The 21014-nt window shown below is 44.1% G+C and overlaps 1 protein-coding gene across 1 annotated transcript in view; it reads right to left on the reverse strand.

The window, feature by feature from the left end:
- Positions 1-7659: 7659 nt before the first annotated feature.
- Positions 7660-21014, reverse strand: part of ADAMTS12 (ADAM metallopeptidase with thrombospondin type 1 motif 12) — a 290804-nt gene continuing 277449 nt past the window's right edge. The window contains exons 23-24 of the mRNA XM_032415429.1: positions 14820-14973; positions 7660-7860 (exon numbers count right to left, since the gene is read on the reverse strand). Of these exons, the coding sequence (XP_032271320.1) occupies positions 7682-7860; positions 14820-14973 (333 nt within the window). The 3' untranslated portion in view covers positions 7660-7681. The remainder of the gene's footprint in view (positions 7861-14819; positions 14974-21014) is intronic.

Raw genomic sequence — 21014 nt, forward strand, 5'->3', positions numbered from 1 at the left:
AATACTCTAAGAAAAGGGAAGTCAGGGGCCTATCCCCAAGTGTTGGCTGGAACAAGTGCTAAATTCTTTCCGTGCACTCGAACTTTTCCAGACAGAAATTCATCTGGGATGGGGGGTGGTGGGAGGTGGGGGTAGAGTGGGCTGTCCCAGAGACAAGGCCTTAAGCTGCTAGAATTCCCACTAATATTTGCTCAAGTCTCTTAGTGAAGGGTTTTTGGATGGAGTCATTCGTGCAAAGTTTTTGCAGTTCTCAACATCATGGAGCAGAGACAAATTATCCCTCTGTGTGTCTGCTTGCTGAGCCTCTGCCCCACATCATCAGCAAGCATGATAAAGTGGCGGCTCTTCTTACACCAAGGAGTTTGGGGGAAGTTTGGGAGGCAGCAACAGGAACTGGAATGTTGCGATTCATCTCCTCTGCCAGGAGTGGCCCCCAGCCTCCTGCCTCGAACGAGTGTAAATAAACCAGCTGGATAAAGTGCCTTGGATGGATCGCTCATTCCGTCCTCAGAGTCGTGGTCTGAAGAACACTCAGCAACTGGCTGCTATGGGTTGAAACTGGAAGAGAACCATTGTTTTACTTGGCATCCTGCCCATGATTGGCTCCAGGGTAGTGGAGGGTGATGGGGTGAGAGGTGGAGTGGAAAAAGCCAGTCAGCCGCCATCAAAGCTTTGTTGACTGACAGCAAAATTGGACTAGCAAGCAAAGAGCATTGGTGTGGGGGGTGGGGGTGGGGCTGCAGTGAGGAACTGTGCAGCAGGGGAGAAACAGAGGGGGGATGTCCAGCGGGATTTCCATAGTGGCCAGAAGGTAAGAAATCATCATGTTACAGACCTTTGGAGCAGATCTGACTTCAGAGCACACTGTATCCAGCCTTAAACATTTCCACCAAAGAGTCCCAAGGCAGGGGAGAGGCCTACAACAATTGAGGAAGTGCCCTTGGAGTTTCCCATTTTATTTCAAGGATTTATATACTTCATACGCTACAATATGTATTTTATTTTATAAAGTGCTTCCCTTCTCCTAACCTTGCATCACATCAATAGCTCAGAAGCTGCATCATGCTTTTCATGTGGTCTGAATAGCCCTCAGATGCCTGGACTTAGTCCAACAGCCTCATTCCACAAGTAGAGCTGTCCACGCAACCATTCCTTCCATGTCAGACATGGCATTAAGAACTGGGGGGATAATGATGAATAAGAAGTGACTCTTGCCATCAGGGAGCTGATCACACATTGGGAGTCAGAAATGTAAGTGAATGCATCCACAAGACTTGCCCAAAGTCTACAAGTTGGTGGTGCTGGAACAGAGACTTACATCCAGTTCTGCTCCCAGTGTAGTCTGTTTGCTTCCACCACACTGCCTCTCCTTCAAACACTGGGAAGACCCCAGAAAGAGGACGGGCATCAGACATTAGTGAAGTGGAAACATTGGGCTCCTTAGTTTTAGTCCCTGGTTCCTGTGTGAGAGGGTAGTTCACAGGGCACCCGTATATGGTCCCAAATACCGTTCCTGAAAATTGCTTGAACGTTTCAAGTGCCTATAATTAATTGTTGATTACTAGCTATGATGGTGAGTTTAGCTCTCTCTGGTGGTTCTGAATGGATTACCAAGTTCAGCTTCCAGAATAATCTTTCACCTCTCAGTTACTAAAAGACTTTCATGTATCTTCCCAGCTCCTTCACTTGGCATCAACATATTTTTGTTGAACACATACTATGTGCTAGACAGTGAGCTAAGTTCCAGGAACAGAAATAACAAAAAATATTCTCCTTCTCTTCCAAAGGCTGAGTCTGGAGGAGTGGCATGTTGGTAAAAGAATTGTAAGCAGGTTCTTGGCAGTCTGAAATTAAGAATATAGTTAGTCATGGTTTAAGAGTTTTTCCCTGGATCTGTTCCTACCTAACCTATAAATTCCTGATAGTTTGGGAGCAACAAGAGAATGTCTCCTGTGGACTAATTCTCTTAATGACTTTCTCCCACACCTCAGTGGTTTCCTATCGGCATTTGGGCAGGACAGTGCCCCCCCACCCCACCCCCAGCTGGCTGATGCCTGATGCCCAGCTCCAGCCAGACTGTGCTGCTTCTTTGGGAATCTCTTGATAGGACTCTGACCCCGGGCACCATAGACTATCAGTACAGAGGCTGCAGGCACCGTCACTGAGGACCCCTAGTCTAGGCAACTGCCCACAAAGCTGGAGATGGAGGTGTGCCAGGCTGTACCAATAAAAGGAGAGAGTCTGGACTTGTCCAGGGAAGGCGTGGGTAATGCTTGGTTGGGGAATGAGCACAGAAGCAGGACCACTCTCTCATTAATCTCTGTCTTATATTTTACTATGCCTGCCACGTATTTTCTTTGTGATCTTTAAAAAATAAGTCATATCCTCATTTACGATTTATGGAAAAGGAATCTTTTTAGATAATGCCTTCTCTGTTCTCCCCAGCCCCACATCTCTTCCCTTCATGGTACTCTTACCTCTCTCGCATAGAAACAAGAGGACTCAGTGTTGGTAGTGTTGGGATATCCTTTTGGGACCTTTGTGATACCCTTGTCAATAACTCTTCCCAGTGCAGGAGGGAATGCTGCCATCGGTGAACACTTAATGGCCATGGATACTTTTAACGGGTTAATGGGTTGAGTGATCCATCTCTCTCTCTCTCTCTCTGGCCCCTATCTTTCTTGAGCCTGAAACCTGGAGAGATAGAGAAGGATAGGAAAACCCTTTTCTATCTGCATCCAAAGTATGCTCTCTAGGCCAGCCTCACCTTTAGGAAAGCTATTATTTTGATCTGACTTATGTCTGCTCTGTTTGGGTAGAAAACTCAGTTGGAAGAGGAGGATTATTCCAAATCCCCAATATGTCATTTTTCTATTTTACTTGTTTTTGGTTTATTGCCCCTGGCTCTAGGATTGAACACTTGAGCCCCCAGGGGCTGATTAAATCTCTTTTGGAGCTATGCTCACTACTCTTTCCTCCAACATTAAGATGCTTTTTCAAGCAGATGTGCTTTGAATCCTGATAAACATGTTTTCTTCTTTGGAGGTTTCCTGACCCACCTCATCAGTCTTTTTGTGGGTTCTGAATTTTAGGGTGAGCTCAGTTTTACTCAACCCAGAAATGCTGCTACTCACTCCAGGGTGATAATTGTTTGAGTGCAGTTTTTCAACTTCAAACTATTGACATTTTGAACCAGATAATTCTTTGTTGGGGGGAGGGGCTGTCACATAGTATGTTTAGCAGAAATCTTGGTGATTCCTATAGCACTCTCTCCCCACTCTCCTACCCCTCAAATTGTGAAAACCAAAAATGTTTCCAGACATTGTCAAATGTTTCCTAGGGACAAAAATCATTCTTGATTAAGAACTATTGTTCTAGAGAAAAATAGACAAGGTGAAGGAGGATCAGAGAAGTGTCTCAGTCTTTCTGGCAGGGTTAGTGTAAGCTTCTCAGGGAGGAGACAGAATTTAATCTGAGTTTTGTAGGATAAGAGTTACCTAGTCATCACAGAAAGAAGAGTTTTTAAGGTACAAACAAGGAGGTGTTCATGGCCCTCTGTGACGTCTTCTCGACCAAAAAATGATACCACTCTGGCGTATGCCTTCGAACATCCTAGGGATTGCCCGCAGATGCCTGGCTCTTGCCAGTCTCATTTTTACTCGTTCCATCTGAGTAAATTCCATGTCTCCATGTCCAAATTCTAACTTTGCTCTCTACACTTGTTATGCTATGTACCATTTTGGAAAAAGGATTGGATTTCCAGAGTAAGATCCTCTAGAGATGGGTTACTTTCTCTTAAACATTATGTCTACATGTTGGATAGATTGAGGAAGTAGGTTCTACTGTGAGCTGCAAGTCTGAATACACTGAACCTGGTGCTGAGGAGAATTCTAGGCATCACTTCAGATCATCATACGGTGGACTGTGTCAGTTGTATAATCATTCACGAGAAGAGACTTACGTTCTACCTCACCTGGGTTGTGACTCATCCGGGGACATAATGAGCTGGGGTAGAAGAGAAAGGAATCTGCATGGAGTGTGGGAGGAAGAAATTGGCATCATCCTCCTCCAGCTGCTAAATTCCAGGGTAACACTGGTGGGTGGTGGGAGTCTCACAGCAGGAGTAAATGAATCACATGGAAACATCAATGAGTTTAGCCATTTATTAATACCACCCAAAGGCAGGCTATGATTACAATCTGGTTTTAAGTACTGAGGTACCCACCAAGGGACCCCTTAAGGAGGCTGGGCCTGGCCAGCACAGCACAGAGATGCAGGGAGAGCAAATGGGTTGGGCCATATACATTATACAACCACTTTGGAGGACAGTCATAGGTAGAACTGTGCTTTGCCAACTATGTAGTTTTTTTTTAAATGATATAATTTAAAATAATAATACTAATAATAACAATATTTGAATTTGCAATACAACAAAACAGGAGTAGCATCAAATATGTTGGCTAAGTTATAGCACCAGGCAATTCATGTCATGTGGTTTCTCCCCTGAAAGTGAATCGCTGTGCACTGAGCACCAGATACACTGTCCCCTGGCTTCAACCTAAAGTCAGAGGGAGAAGAGCTAAGACCTGCAATCTCTGGGGTAGCAATGTGTAGCTCTTAGAGTTTGAAGGATTTAAGCCAATTGATTGGGAAATTATAGTCTGAAACAATATAAATCTCTCAAATTTGCTTCAGAAACTTGATGAAATCTATCAAAAACATTCACTAAATATCTGAAAGCACCACATTGGGACACGTGCACCAAGAAAGCCCAGCATCCAACAAGTCATTCCCACAAAGAGGCAATTGTAGTGTCCACAAAATGATTTCCCTTTTTAGAAAAGTATTCACTAGTCTCTTGAAATACTGTTTTCTCATGGTGCACTAAATTATGTTTCAATATTCAAGAATTAAATTAACCCACAACTTTTCAGAGAACAGCAAACTCTACCATGTGAAAGGCAATGTAAACCAACATGGGTTCAAGAACCTTGCTGTATTTAAGCACCAGACCCCGCGGTGGCCTCTCTGGTTCATGGTAGATAGGTATCCAGTGTGTCTTGCTACACCTCTCACTTGCTTGTTCAAGGTGGGAAGAAAAGAGGACGTGTGTTAAATAAACCAATGATGCTGCTTTCGTGTTGTTCCCTGTGAGCTCTGAAGAAATGGTGAAGACACTGTCTAGGTTCTTGTCTTCAGAGTCTCCCCTCTCTGATCGCAAACACAGGGACCTGTCAAAACCCTGATGATCCAAAGCTGAGTGATTGTCAAGGAAACGACTGTGTCAGATGACTCTAACAACAAGGGCTATTTCTATCCTGGAGTCCAGAATGATGGATGCCACACAACTATCCCACAACGCAGCCTCCACACAGGAAGGGAATGTGTGAGATGCATGATGAGGGGCTAATTGCTTGTCTTTGAGAAACTGGAGAAAGGCCTAGAATGGAGTATCTGGGCAGACCCTCCCCACATGTCTATCATCTTCTTCACCACGCCGGTCATAAATAACGTGGCCCACTTTGTGTATTGGGAAATCTGGCCTAGCTGAGTTTGCTGAGGTCAGTAGGGATCTGGGTTTATTCCTGAGTTTTGAAAGACTGGTCATATCCAGGTCTCTGATGACATGCATAAGCCTCTGATAGCTAGTACAGTACCAGGTGAAATAACTCAGCCCCAATGATGACATTCAGCCCCCCGAAAGCCCACACTCCACTCCAGGAACAGTCTTAGTGAACTGCCTCATTAGAAAAAACCAGATTCTCCTCCACCACTCACGTCACTAACCATTTAAGCCTCTCCTCTCTAAAACTGTCATTTCACCAGAGATTATATCATCAGCCAGCAATGTTTGCCTTTAAAGACAGAGAATACAAGAACGTCATCATTGAGAAATAAACTCCCTGGCTTCAGGTAAACATGTCTGTTTTCATCCTGTTTCTCTTCTTTCTTAAGTTCCATCCCAACTCCAGTGTTTTATTTTCTACAGGAGTTTATCAGAATAATACACATTAATGGCTTGAAAAAAAAAATACAAAGCACATCATATAACAATGTTAAGCTTCTAGTGTCCAAGCAATAGAACTGGCATTGGCCAGCAACACCATTACACGTTTAACAGATGCGGATGGACTTGCCCGCTGGTACATCTATCTGTGTGTTTATATTAGTCCTGCCACCTTCTAGATACTAGCACCATTTTTTAAGAGCACCATTCTGCTGAACGATGGGTAATTCAAGGGAGCTAGGGGACACTGTGCTCCATGGGGAATAGCAACTGCCCTCTACCTGTGCACGAGTCTGCACTACGCTGCTGCTCACAATGTGAAGGCCCCATCCCTGCCTTCCCCTCTGTCAAGAGGCCCCCACCCACCCACCCATCCTCACTCTCTGGGTTCAGTTCATGTAAATGCCTCCCCTTACAAACCAGGAAAGTTGCCTTGTATTTGAGACCACAGCCTCCTGATGGGTGGTGAGAACATCCAGAATAAGCATTTTCACATTCATTTCACTGTTTTGGACTCTCCTGACTTGGAGAATAGATCAAGGAACAGACCTTCAAAAGTAACTATTGGGTGTATGGGGGTCATGTTTAACCTCACTTTGAGTTGTGGGTTTTTTCCCTCAAGACTAGAAGTTTGTATCAGTTCTTGTACTTAATACAGTTGACCTGGTCCTCTGAAATATTTTGATCTTGAGCTCCATCTTCCATCCTTGGGGTAGGTGGGGGGGTGTCGCCCCCACGGACCTGGCTATGGCAGCTCTTGTGCAGGAACCCCCAGCAGTGGAAAGACAGTTGGACCTCTGAGTTGATGACTCAGGCAGGGAACACACTGGAGAGGAAGTCAGACGGGAAGACTCATCAGCTCTTCCCCAAAGGAAAGGTATTGGCCAGGAAAGTGGGAAGTATAAAGGTCCATGTTTCTTTTCTTACACCGGCAAGAAATTGATTTCTGTTCATTTCCTTTTTAGAAATTATCCTTGAGTCAGAAACGTCTTCCCTAGAATTAAGCTAAATCCCTTACCTTTACTAAGTCCTACAGTTTCTGACCATTTCCTCTCATTTCTCGTGTCTCCAGGCAGGCACAGGAGTCTAAAGAGCCCAGATACCGAGTCTATGGGGGCTGAGTGATAATAGCCAACACTTTCTCTCCCTGCCCCAGCTGAGTACTGGCTGAAGAAAGTGGCCCTCTGCCTGGGTGAATTAAATGAATGTTTCTGAAATCTCTCCCATGACATATTAAACAGCAGCTTCCCCAAGCAGGGAGGAAAAAAAGGATGATTTCACCAAGGTAAATTAACAAGACTGCTCCCTGGATGCATGTGGTTCTATTTCCTGATACTCCTGAGGTAGTCTGGGAAAAATCTGGTGTCTTCATTTTTACTTTCCAGGGGGGAAAAGATATCATGTCACTGACTTACCTAATTTGGCACCTTTCCCAAGAGCACATCCCAGGAGACGCCTGAACCTCTTGGATATCTCACCTATCAGGGAGCAGCAAACATTACAGTCCCATGCCTTTTGCAAGGGCGTTTTGTGGCTAATAAAACACAGGGGATTTTGTTTTGAGCCAAAGTTGGACTGGAAAACCTCAGTGAAGTGGTTTCCTGGGGCTAGAATGCAGTCGAGTCAGTCCCCGGGCTGCTGCAGTCTGTGGTGGGGGGTGGCTTCCTTCTGGACTTAGAATGCTTTGGGGTTTTTGAGCAACTGTGGCTTTCTTGGCCTTCGGGTGTGGACGATGTGTGTCTGGGAACATGAGAGGCAGCACTGAGCCCTCACAGTGGGCACAGAACATTTCTTCATGGTTTTTAGTGTTTGGCAGAAACTGGCTGATAAGTTGTCCTTGGTGCAAAGTAAATCTGTGGAAGGAGAGAAAAATAAAACAAAAAAAACCAAAGATTATCCTTTGTAAGTGAATGAGCACAACTTCTATTAATGGAAGATGTTATATGTCTACCCAGAAAGGCTTCACAATAATTCACAGTAGTTGACATCCACTGAACAGTGATTATGTAACAGACACTGGGCGAAGTGTTTGTTAAACTGAATTATCAGTCACAGTTCTTCACTCCTGTGTAACAGTGTTATATACACATTCCCACCCTTGCCATGGCTGCCTGGTGGGCGGTGAATACTTCACTGCTCGACTTTGGCTTCAGCCCAATACTTGCTTTGGACAATGTGGTATCAGTAGAGATGATCCCTACGGGGCCTTGGGAGGTGCAGGGGGATGAGCCCGGCCTGATGAGCTTCTGCTGTCCCCAGGAGAAGGACCTGGTTTGCACAGCTAGTGGACCACAGAGGATGGGAGACACAGGGAGCAAACCTAGACCGAACCTACGGCTGGCAGTCAAGGCCAACCAAGGCCAAGCTAGATTAGCTGGAACTTAGCTGACCTGCAGACACTGAGCTAACTACACGATTGCAGTTTTAGGGCCCTGGGTTTAGAGGTGTTTGGCTCTGCAGTATTGTCATGCGATAGTTGAACGCGATGTTTCACGTGCATTGCTTCACTTAATCTCCCCAGCAGTACGATCAGGCAAATAGGAGTCTTTCCATTATACAAATGAGGACTGTGAAGCCTACAGAAGTTAAAAAGCTGCACAATGTTACCCAGCCGGTAAGTAGCATAGCCAGAGCTCAACAGAGACAGTTTTATCAATCATACCATTCAAAGCACCAGACAATAACCCAGCTGGCTGACTAACCAACGGGTTCTGAGCAGAGCTCAGCATAAAATGTGATCACTGCCCTCCAGAAATGTACCACGTAGATGAAAGCATAAAACATACACAGATAATTCCCACAGTAAGCATCCGATGAGTTACCTGGATTCTAATCCTTGTTCTACTCTGAAACCTCTAGGCAAGTAAGTCCCTCATCCACCCCCCCCCCCCCCCCGCCCCTTGGCCTGATTTCCTCATCCAAGATGCAGGGAATTTCTCAGGGGTCCCCAGCACATACATTCTAGGAGCGGCACTCAGGTTGGACTGGTCCACGTACTCTTGGGCTGGAAGATATTCAATAAGGCCCCAAAGAGCAGATTTTTCTTCTGTAAAGTGAAATTGTTTCAAACTTTGCCTGAGTGCCTCTCTGAGCTCTGGTTGCCTTGCTTTCTTCCTTACAGAAGAGATTTGAATAGTTCTGAAGAAAAACTTTTTTCACAAACAGGCTCCTGTCTTCTGTCAATAGGACTGGCAGTTAAAAGTAGAGATTGAGGTACTATCCTCTTTACCCAAAAACTGTGCAAGTATTTTTTCCTCTTTCTGCCTTTTTTTCACCTTCCAGTCATGAAGGCAAAAAAATGCTTTTAATCTCCTCATAGCTCATCATTCTCTTGACGGGACCTTGTTTTTCCGTGAAGAAATAAATGTCTTCGGTTAGCTGTCACAATCCTATTTTGTTTGCAGGTTCGAACGGCACTTGGGACTTGGTAACACACAATGTTCCTAGAACCCAAAAATCTTCACTGCTGATTCTTTTCTTCTTTAGGCCTCTTCTTTAAGCCTATTATAAAATCCAATCTCTCCTAAAATCCCACAGGAAAGTTCCTTTGATGCTCTGTTTCAGAAGGAGTACATGTTTCAGCCAAGGAGTCCTACTGGAAGAAGAATTTGGGCTCTTCCTCTCCCACAGCTCCACGAGGGTAGCCGGTGTTCTCCGTGGGGTCTGGATCAGGCATCACGTGCACTGGTGTTCAGAACCAGGCAAGGATTCCTTTCTAGGCTGCTGGCTTTGGAACAGGACCAGCATGGACACCTGGGTGTCACGGGCCTGCTCCAATTTCTTAGCCAGTGTCTCCTGAAGCCCTTGTGGATGGTGGCTGGAAGAGGGGCATGTGGTGTAGCTCTCTGCCCCACATCTTCCCTGACATGAGTATGGGAGTGCTCTGGGGCTACTTCAGGAAAGGAAGAAGACAGAGGAAGTGTGAAAGCTCGGCTTGCATCCCATCTCTTCACGAAGCTTCTCTTGGCCATGCTGGCCCACACGGATCCCCTCTGTCTCAGTCTCCCAACTTGCATTATTATTGTAACATTTGCTCAAACATAGCACTACATTCTATCTCGAACTGTTCTGTAAATGATGGTATGAGCCTTTTCTGATAAGGCTCTGGTGTGATCTCTCAAGGGTGTTTACCATTCTAAAAAGGGCTTCCTAGAGCCTCCCAAAGCCCTAACCTGTTGTGGGCTGAACTACATCCTCCAAAGTTTAAGTGTCCCCCAAAGTGGGAGTGGTACATGTGAATGTGACCTTATGTGGAAATATTTCTTTGAAGGTGTAATAATGATATAAATTAAGATGAGGCCATACCAGAATAGGGTGGGCCCTTAACCCAACATGACTAGTGTCCTGGAGGAGACACAGGTACACACAGTGAAGAGAAAGCCACCGGAAGACACTGACATCCGAGGGGAAGCTGGCTGTGTGAGGACAGAGGCAGAGACTGAAGTGACCCAGCTACAAGCCAAGGAAAGCCAGGGATTGTTCACAACCACCAGAAGCTAAGACAGAGAGCATGGCCCTATCGAGACTTTGATTTTGAACTTCTGGTCTCCAGAACTGTGAGAATACATTTCTGTTGCTTTAAGCTATTTAGTTCCTGGTAGTCGGTTATGGTAGCCCTAGGACAGTAATGCACCTCCTCCCCTATGACAATAGTCATAACAGAAATACAACGTATTGAGCACTTACCCCATACCAGGTAATGTACTTCCTAGATACCATCTCATTGGATCCACACAGAAATGCACTTGTAAGTATAGCTATTCTTTTAAAAACTGAGGTATTCCAGAAAGGCTTAGTAACTGGCCCAATACTGCACAGCTGACATGTAGCTGGTGGCTGGGATTTGGATGTTGCTTCAGGGCCTCTAAACCTCTGCCACCGAGGGAATGAAGCTCTTGTACTGGCGATGGGGAAGGAGGGGGTCACATGGACAGATTTTCCTTGAACACAGCATCTTCACTTGTTCAACACAGGCCCCCCAGCTGTCAGGTTAGGTGACCCCTACAGGAACAACAGAGGCTCAGTCACACCTGGGGTTCTTGCCTCATCTTGAGAACCATGGGATTATGAACTCTGCTTTTCAATGGTCCTCGGAGCCCTGGAAGCATGCTGGGTCTTGCAGTCCTCCTGTTCAAGAGTGGGGGACTTGAAGGAAGAATGGATAGTGGTGGCCTAAATTGGGAGCCTGTGTTCCAGGCCCGTGTTTAGAAGCTCATTTAGACAATGACCATGAGCCTAACATCGTGGCATGGCTTGACTGCACAGTTCTCTTTATTATTATAAAACAATGAAGGCTTGTTGTGTTCATCAGCAAACTGGATCCCGGCCGAAGCACACACAATGCTTATAATTAGGGGCAACTTGGAGAGGAGATGCCAATTTGCCTCTGCCAGGTCAACAGAAACCAAGCTTGGAAATTTAAAGGGACAGTTAGAAGCTTGTTTCTTTGCTGTCAGCTGTGTCTAGGTTGAAAGGATAGTATTTTGCCCACAAAAGAAAGCTGAAAAACAATTTCAATATTGCTGACAAATACAGTTTCTGTAAGAGTTTGGGTTCCTTGAGGCCAGGGGCTGTATTACACTCATTTCTGTATCCTCACTTTTTAGCACTTGTCTGAGACGTATCTTGTGATCCCTTATATTTGCTGAATAAATGAAAACATGAAATCCTATTCATCTGGAAGAATATTCCTGAGTAGAAAGTTTGCTGACTCAAATGTTCATTTGTAGCAACTCTGGGCCTAGGTACTGTCTTTATTACTTTCCTTATTCTTTCTCTTGCCTTCTCTACCCCTCATTCCTTAAAACAAACAAACAAACAAACAAACAAAATAAAACAAAAAACCCCAGGAATGGTGTGCATAAGAGTTTTGCTTTTGTTTTTTAATCATTATGAGTGTAATGCCTAGAATATACCCGATACTCAGTAAATATTTCTGGATAAATTAAAAAAAAATTTTTAACCTACTTAGGGTTTTACAGTCTCTACTTTGAAAATGGTAGTTCTGATTTAGAATTTAAATCATCAACAACTTAGATGGCATCTAAAGGAAGTAAAATGGCCTGGAGGAAAGCAAACCTTACGTGGAATTGATATCTGATCTTGTAAGATGGACACAGGGCATATGTTTATTGTGATGGCTAGCTGGCTGACAAGATTCCAGGCACTGAATGATTTATTTTCAAAGCATTTCAGAAGGCACAGGGGTAAGGGTGGGTGGTGGGTTTTTAAAAGCAAGGAATTTCTTGAAGCTGCTCTTCATGTTGTTTCTATATGAGTAAGCATGCTCTGCCTTCAAGAGAAGCTAGTAATTAACTTTTGTTGCTCTGATAATTGTTGATGAGTGAAATTCATTGCTATTTATATCCATTGTCAGTCAGCTGTTAGTCATCATCTTGTCAGTGTGAGATTTCAAGAGAAAAAAATACCAAGTATGCATTTAACCTGGTTTTGATTATTGAAGATTGCACTGTCCAGCAATAAAAGTTAAAGACCATCTACGTAGAATTGAACAGCCCGTAACACTGGGCATGGTCAACCAGGACTATATTGCTGCAGTCTCCTGAGTGGTCTTCCTTGTCTATCTTCCACATGGCAGCCAGCATGACTTTCTCATCTCCACAGCCCTGTCTGGAATACTCCAGTGCTCCTTCTGCATTGGGGATAAAGTCCAAACTCCTTGGCATGCTTCCAAAGCTCCAGCTTTTCCCTCCAGCCCTACCATTCCTAGCTTCCCATGACCTTCATACTTGAGTTGAGTTAGACTCCTGTGCCATGACCTTGTATTCTTCCTAATTACTGTAGAAACTGAAAGCCTCTCCAGGAACCTCCCGTCTGACCCGTCTATTCATCCTTCACTTCCTCTGCAGACCTTCCCTGCTCTCCCCAGTTTACAGTTAATGCCCTTTCCAAGAACTCTTGTAACATCCTTAGCTCCCTTATCAGTGTCACTGGGTTGCAGCTTTGTTTCTTGTCTGACATTATGTTTACATGTAGTCAAGTCAGGGCCCAGCAAATATCTGCTGAGTAAGTGCATGATTTGTCAACAAGCAACCTCTAGGGAAAATCTTCTCAGGGTATGACCTCTAATGGCAGTCTCTGTTGAACGCCAGCACCCTCAGTCCTTGGAAGGAGGTGAGGAATAGATTAACAGACCACAGCCTTCACTACCTCTCATCTTGAAGAATCTTCAGAACACAACTACCACTGTGTACAACCAACATGCTGGTTTTCAAGAGTTTTTCACTTAGCTGCTGATGTCTAGTAGTCAGTTCTTTAATTAGGGGCAGAGTAAATTCAACCTGACCCTCTAAATCCCAATCTCGGGACTACATCTATAAGAGGAATTCTTTACTTTGTAACAGATGGAACTATCAAAAAATCCTCTCTCTCTGCCTGAAAACCTTCTCTCTAGGTTTTTAATTTAATTAAAAAAAAAACCCTCACATATCAATGAAGCCCCAAATACCAATGGAATGGACATTAAAATTCATGTTTGAACCCATTCATAAATGGATAAGAAAACTATAGGCTACTGAAATGAGTAAGTTGCCCAAGGAAGGTAACTGAACTGGTTTGTTGATGGAATTTTCTTTTTTCTTTTCAAACCTACTTAATACCTGGTATTTAAAATCTTGACAATACCTTTGGAAGGCTTGTGTTATTATTCTCCTTACATCCAAAAGGAAATAGGTTCAGAGCATTAAATATCCTGCCAAGGTCACATAGATAGAAAGAGGCTGCTGCAAGATGCACACCCATTGCTGTCTGATTCCAACGTTGGATTCCTTTCACCCCCGAGGAAGAGAGGCATGAGAGGGAGAAGGAGACCTGGCCTGGCACTCTGGCTCTGCAATCGGTCCCCCCTGTATTCATAAACAGGCCTCTTAACCTTTCCAGGCTGTAGTTCAACATACTTAACATGACAAAGGTGATCAGAGGTCATTCAACTTGGGATGCTTTCTGAAAGTGGAGGTTGAATGTAGCAGACAACACTGATGCTTCCCTGTTTGGGTCTCCCTCCTTAGATTTGTTGCTTCGTTTTCATGTGTCACCCCTGACCCCCCAGTCCCAGCATCCCTGTTCTTTAGCCACTAATACCCAGAGACCCTGGCTCTTTTGGAGGATTGCCCACAGAGCCTACTGGAGCTGGTTTGTCTCTCCATGTAGAAAGCTTTTAACACCTGCGAATTCCCTTCCGCTAGGGTAGCCCTTGGCCCATGGTTGAAAAGTGTGGGAGTGTGAAAGTCCAGCTCCCCGGCCTCAGGAGCAGACGGCTCCGACCCATGGCTTCCACCCTGCAGCTCCCCTGTGGGACCAGGCTGAAGCAGCCACCTGGCTGTGCTTTCTCCCTCCTCTGTCCTGCTTCCCCTACTCCCTTCACGGTTTTCCTCGGGAGCACTTCCGAAATGGATCCCTTGCACCCAGATCTGCACCTCAGAGCTGTTTCTGTGGAACCTGATCTAAGCCGGTGGTGCTGCATTGACAGAGAAGGCCGTTCAGGACCTGACTGGTTTCCTGAGAAAGGCTGGCGCATCTCTCAGAAATCTCGGAAAAAGCAGAAGTGATTCTCATCTGTGTAGGATGACGTCAGTGTGAATGCACTCTGAGATAGGAAAATGGATGAATAACCCCTCAAGGAATTAGAGTCAAACCTCACCAAATGGACAGCTTGCTTTGAGTGGAGCTGGCTGGCCTCTTCAGCATAAAGATTCCTGGCGCAAAAAGGGGACTAAAACTATCCACATCAATTCACACGGGACACCTTATTTATGAAAAGCTCTCTCCCCAGCCGGCGAAGTCATTCACCCACCATCACTCTTCTTGCAGGCCTGCTGGCTGCATTTTCGGAATTCTGCAGGTCTGGGTTCGTGATCACACAGGCATCCGTCTTCAGTTGTATTGTCCTCTGAGGAGACGCAATGGACGGTCCTCTTCTGAAAGCCACCCCCACAGGAAGCGGTGCACTGAAAGAGAGGGGTGCGCGGAGAGTCACAAGTCTTCCCCAGCGGCACCACGGGGGCTCTAGCGGGGCCCTAAGGCCGCCGTGCTCAAGTAGGGGCAAGTCCCCATTATCAGGAATCGTCTTGAAGGGGTCAGAGAATAAAGCCCTAGTCATCTGGAGATGTGAATTTAGGAGGAGTCTGTATTACTGACTGTGGACTGAACTTGGCTTAATTTACTATGGGGTTCTCTGAAGAATGTGGACGAAGGTTGAACAGCAAGAAGAATAGAATAAAATTTCGTATCTAGGCCCCGGTGCCTCAGAAATCCAGTTTCTCTGAACTCGTTTTGATTTGGGGCTGGGAATCAGACGTGAGGAAAGAGAAATGGGAGAGGAAAACCATCGAGAAATGGCGAGAGAATGTGGAATGGGCCCGACTGGACCATGTGTGGCCTCAAGCCACACAGGTAAGATGGAACCCCAGTGTCAGGAAGTGGTGGCCTACCAGCAAGGGAGGTTCTCTGGCCTGCGAAAGTGGCTTATGATTCCTGGGGATGTGAGAACATGTGTCTGAATTTATCACATATACTTGTGAAAAAAAAGTCTTTTTATTGTGTATATCTATAAAACATAAAAATTCGCTATTTGAACCATTTTTAAGTATACCGTCCAGTGCCTTAAGTGCATTCTCACTGTTGTACAATCATCACCTCTATCCTTCTCTAGAACTTTCTCATATTTCCAAATTGAAACAGTATCCCCATTAAATAAGAGCTCCCCATCTCCCAGCCCCAGCCCTAGCCCCTGGCAACCACCATTCTATTTTTGTCTCTATGAATTTGACTATTGTAGATACCTCATATAAGTGGGATCATACAGTATTTGTCCTTTGGCCCTTGCTGATTTCAATTAGCATAATGTCTCTAAGGTTCCTCTGCATTATAGCGTGCACCAGAAGTTCTTTTAAGCTGGAATACTATCCATTGTATGTTTATACCACACTTTGTTTATCCATTCATCTGTTTGGATACTTCCAAACTGTTGCTTCCACATTTTGGCTATTGCGGACCCCAGATACTCTAATGATTAACATCTATTTCATGTTTTATTACTTTTAGCCTTATCTTTCTTATATAATCAAAACCTCCCAGAGGGCAGAAACCAGTAAGAAATAACTATTGAGCTGATCCTGAGTAAACAAAAGTGTGCAACAGAGGACAGTGGGAAGAACGAGGGAAGTTAATCAAGCCAGAATTTGACAAAGAGTACTGGACCAAGATTCCAGAGATTGGCTTTTCCACTTACTTCATATTGTCCTGGATCATTCGCTCAACCTCTCTCTTTCTTTCTCTGTAAAATAAGGTTGTTAGATAAAGAACCAATGACTTCCCTTCCTGCTTTCTGCTCCTAAGGGTCTGATGGAGCCAGGCTGGGCTGGTCCTGGGTGCGGAAGTCCTCCTGGCCCTCTTGGGCAGGGCAGATTAAGATGAAAGAACTAATTCCAAGCCAAGCACAAAAATAAGCAGAGAGGTCACTGTCCATGCATTTATTAGTCAATGAAAACGACTTGTGATAAAGAAGATGCATGAATTTGTGTGGTACTTAATTGGAGGATTAAGCATGGTTGCTTATTTGGGTTTTGTTAATAGTAGTAATGCTGTGAGTTGCGGGTTTTAGAGAGAAGGTGCACGTCTCTCAATGCTCAGTTCCACTTCTTTGGAACCAGTGACAATAAGGAATCTTTGTGTAGAACTGAGCATCTCAAAATAGGGATGGGGCTAAGGCTGATTAGCTGAACTCCACACTAGTCTCACTCAGTCATGGATGCCCTGTCCAATCAAAGTGCAAGGGTTCTCTTCAGCTTAAACTGTCCTGTTTGGAAATGTTGATTCTCAGGATTCAGCATATGATCAGCAAAGGTTCACCGTGTGGGCAGCTGTAAAACTCTGGTGTTGCTACCACTCAAACAACATGGATGGAATGGAGAAATATGAAGAGGAGGAACCATTAGATATTTTAGAACTAATGAAAGCATCTTCACTGAATAATTTTCTTGCACTTACTACTAATTCCTGGTAGGCACAGTTCTAAGTGCTCAGGAGATATCCTTGAGTTCAGTCCTAGTAACAACCATGTAAAGTCAGATTTGTTTTCTGCTTCCGCTGGTGTAGAAACAGGTCCTCCTCTCTCCTGACTTTCCTTTTTCTTATAGCATTTAATGGGTATGGAACCTCATGTTCTCCAAATCTGGAGAATTTTCTTCTATTAATTCTTTGATCGCCTCATTTCTATTCCATCCCCATTCTCCCTTTCTGGAATCTTATTTTGATGTTATGTCTCCTGGTCTGATCCTCTACTTTTCTTATCTTTTATCATATTTTCTTTTTGTCTTTGTTCTCCTTTTCTTGAGAGATTTCTCCACATTATCTTCTACTTACTTTTTTTACTTTTGCTATTATAAAAATTTTTAAGTTTTTCTTATATTCTCTGAATATTCTTTTTATATAGCTGTGCTAGGAAGCTATGTCATGGATGTAGGCTCTTGTTTCTCTGAAGAGATTATAGTTTTTTGGGTGGGGGGAGTTCAATGTTTCTTTGGTTTTTCTTTTCAAGGTCTCTGTTCCTTGGAGTTTCTTTTGTTCTGTTTGTTATTTTGTCCTTGGTGTGATAGATTTTTTCAAATGTCCAGTAATCCTAGGCTATTGACTTAAGATGAGGTACCTATGAGTTGATTGGAAGTTTCATGGGTGACAGGTACTGACAGGTGGCTTTATATAAGGTGATCAGGAAGAGATCTATTATGTGAGGTTTTTTCTCTTGAGGCTAACCCAGTCCCCTGCCTTTGTGAAGCTCTCCTGGGGGAAGGACCCTATTTATTACATGTATTTTCACTTGATCATTGGTGAAATAAGCTCTTTTGTCCCTACCAACCATGACTGATTCCAAAGTCTCTCTTGGTTTGCTTCTCCAGTGAGAAGACCTCCAGGCTATGGTCAGGATGTAGGAAAGATCTAAAGATCCAACTGCCTCTCTTTATAAACTTTCAACCAACGCCATTCCCCGCCCCGCACCCCCCCCCCACAAACACACACACTGCTGTCTCAGAGGTACCTGGGAAATCTCTGCTATGGACAGTTTTCAGCTTTCTCTGGCATGCTAAGGCAACTGTAAGTTTCGCTATCTGCTTCTAGCTTCCAAAATTTTATTGACTCCTTCTCCAATATTGTTTCCTGTCCTCTTGTCTTTGTGGATTTGTGGCACTTTTAATTTTTTTATCTCTTCTATTGAATGCAGTTTGGGGAAGAGAGGCAAATGTATATGTTCAACCCATCCACATGTGTTACTTGGGCTCTATAATTTGCCTTTTTCACTTAATAATAGGTGTTGGAGGTCAAGAGCAATCCAAAAGCTGGCTTGGTAGGCGTAGCCACCCTTCATGTCCCCTCATCTTTGATATGCACAATTGATGAATTTTTGACACATGGCTCTTCCAGGGAAACTTTAACTCATGTCCACCTCCAAGAGGCAGTTACCTCTAACTCTCTCTAAAGTAATTTTGAACTTCTGCTGTTAGAAATTTTTACAACTCAGAAATATAGGTCTACCTCATTCTTAAAAGGGCTCTACTATAATAAATTAATAGATTAGCCAGTTCTATCAGAGCATATTAGGTTATTTTTAGGAATTGCTATTACAAACAACATGGCAATGAACATCTTTACCATCATTTAGGATTTTGTTTGATGGTGTATTTGTGGGCTAAATTATTACAGGTAGAACTGCTGAGTCAGTCTATGTATTTTAAGTTTTTCACTGATTTTAATGCTTTCTGTTCTAACTCCAGACAGATGATTATAACTGAAAAAATGTGCTGGAAATTGAAGAACAACCACCACACAAAACCTCATTTTACAACTTGAATGCTACCTAAGTGCCAAAATGAGAAGCCGACTGCATTCTTACAGGCAAAGGGGGGTGTTTCTGATAATTTCCTCTTCTCGGTGAGTTCCTTAAGAGCAGGATATGCCTCACACATCATTACTGTAATATTTGCTGGGCTATCATTATCTTTCTTGCCAGAAAGAATATCGTTCAGCTTTCCTTTACAATGAATAATAAGGTACTAGAGCCTCAGGGAATTGACAGACTTAAAAATGTCCATCTGTAGTTGTTAATCTTCTATGAAAAAATTCCTGAGTGGGGCCCACATTTTTAACATTTTCATGATAGTTCATGTTACAGCAATTATTTTCTTCTAATGGTCATATGTGATTTGCTTAGTGATCCTTATATTGTTACCCAGGGTTCCAAGGTAGTTTTTTTTTAAGATTTTATTTATTTATTTGAGAGAGAGAGAGAGCATGGTGGGGGAGGGTCAGAGGGAGAAGCAGACTCCCCGCTGAGAGGGGAGCCCAACACAGGGCTCAGTCCTGGGACTCCGGGATCATGACCTGAGCCGAAGGCAGGTGCTTAACTGACTGAGCCACCCAGGCGCCCCCCACCCCAGGGTATTTTTGAAAAGCCTAATCCTGAAACACACATTTATTTGTTGGGTTTCATCTTACAGGTTCTGAACTCAATGATGGATGAAGAAATTTGGTTTTGGAGTAACTGAATTTCTAGGGAACAGGAAATGAAGTCATTTTCCAAGGGAGATATTGTAAGATGCCCAAATATAAAGTGATTAAATTACATTTACATGAAAAAAATTACAATTGCACGTGACATTTTCCACTGTTCACATGACCCATGGGGACAGGGTGAGCGCTGGGTGCGAGCCCCGGCAGACAGCTCAGTGGGACGCATAAACAAAAGCTTGCGCTGACGCCGCTATCTCCTTCGGCGATTCATCGTGAATCAGCACTAGATGCCAATGAAAATAGGGAATTCACAGAAAGTACTCTGTCCCCTGTCTACTTAATGAAGTGGCTGACATCATTCTTCCTTGTCTCCTGGACATTTTTCTAAGCTATGAAAATAATAAACGATGCATTTTTTATATTTTTGCAGGCTACATGATTCATGTACAATGTTCCTTTAGCAGTAATGAATCATCTTGTTCTTCCTGGATTCAAGTGGGTGATAGCCAGAGACCAGCACAACCTTGAGTTGGACGTGCCAGCAGAAGCCTTTCTCAAGAGCACATGCCAGCCTGCAAACCGGTCATGGGCATGCAGGAGCAACCGCACCACTCTGAACAATGAGAGTCAATAAGGGTATAGCGGCTTCAAAGTATCTGGGGGCATTACATTTGGCAAAAATACTGCATTGGCCTGTGTTATAACTATCAAAATATACAAGAACAAGCTACTTTAAAAAATATTAGTAGTTGAGGGATTTGTGTATCAGATCCTCTTGCCCACCCCACCCCCCCACCTCCCCGTCTCCCAGTTGTTGGCCTTTGATCCATCCCGGCTGAGGTGGTAACCAACTTCAGGAAAGCACAGCCCAACCCATTGGCCTGCACCTCCCATGTTCATGCTGTGTGCCTCTCACCTCCCGACTCTCTTCTTGTTGAGATATGAGACACAGTGGGGCCTGCCCAATGCCCACACATGAATAACCCAGGACAATAGGGGATATTAGTCATCTGAGAGGAGACTTTTTATCCAATCCCAAGAGATAGGAGCCAATAGATCATCTCCTCCCTTCCTGCCCCTGGACAAACTACCCTAAGAGGAGGTAGTTCACACAGCTTTTAGAGGGCCTTCTTTTGAGAGCAAGCAACCAGTTGTTCCTGACCCTGAGCAGTGGTCAGTTAGGACACGTGGTCAGTTTGGTAACGTATCACCTCATATTCGTTTCCTCTCCTTCCCTCCCTCCCTCCTCTTTCCTATCATCCCTACGTCCTTGACATTGTATTTCCTAATAAAGTTTTAGATTTGGCCTTAAGACTCCATTTTCTAGAGAATCCAGGATATGACAAATCAGAGGGATGGCACAATCTGTCTATGGGAGAATTTTCTTTGTTGTCGGTGTCACTGATACAGTTACTTATATAACAAGTAAACTTTGTGAGGACAATAAATCTTTCCCTCATTTGCAGTTTAATTTTTTGTTTGT

The sequence above is a fragment of the Phoca vitulina genome, unplaced genomic scaffold, assembly GCF_004348235.1.
Source record: "Phoca vitulina isolate PV1807 unplaced genomic scaffold, GSC_HSeal_1.0 scaffold17, whole genome shotgun sequence".
Taxonomy (NCBI): Eukaryota; Metazoa; Chordata; class Mammalia; order Carnivora; family Phocidae; genus Phoca; species Phoca vitulina.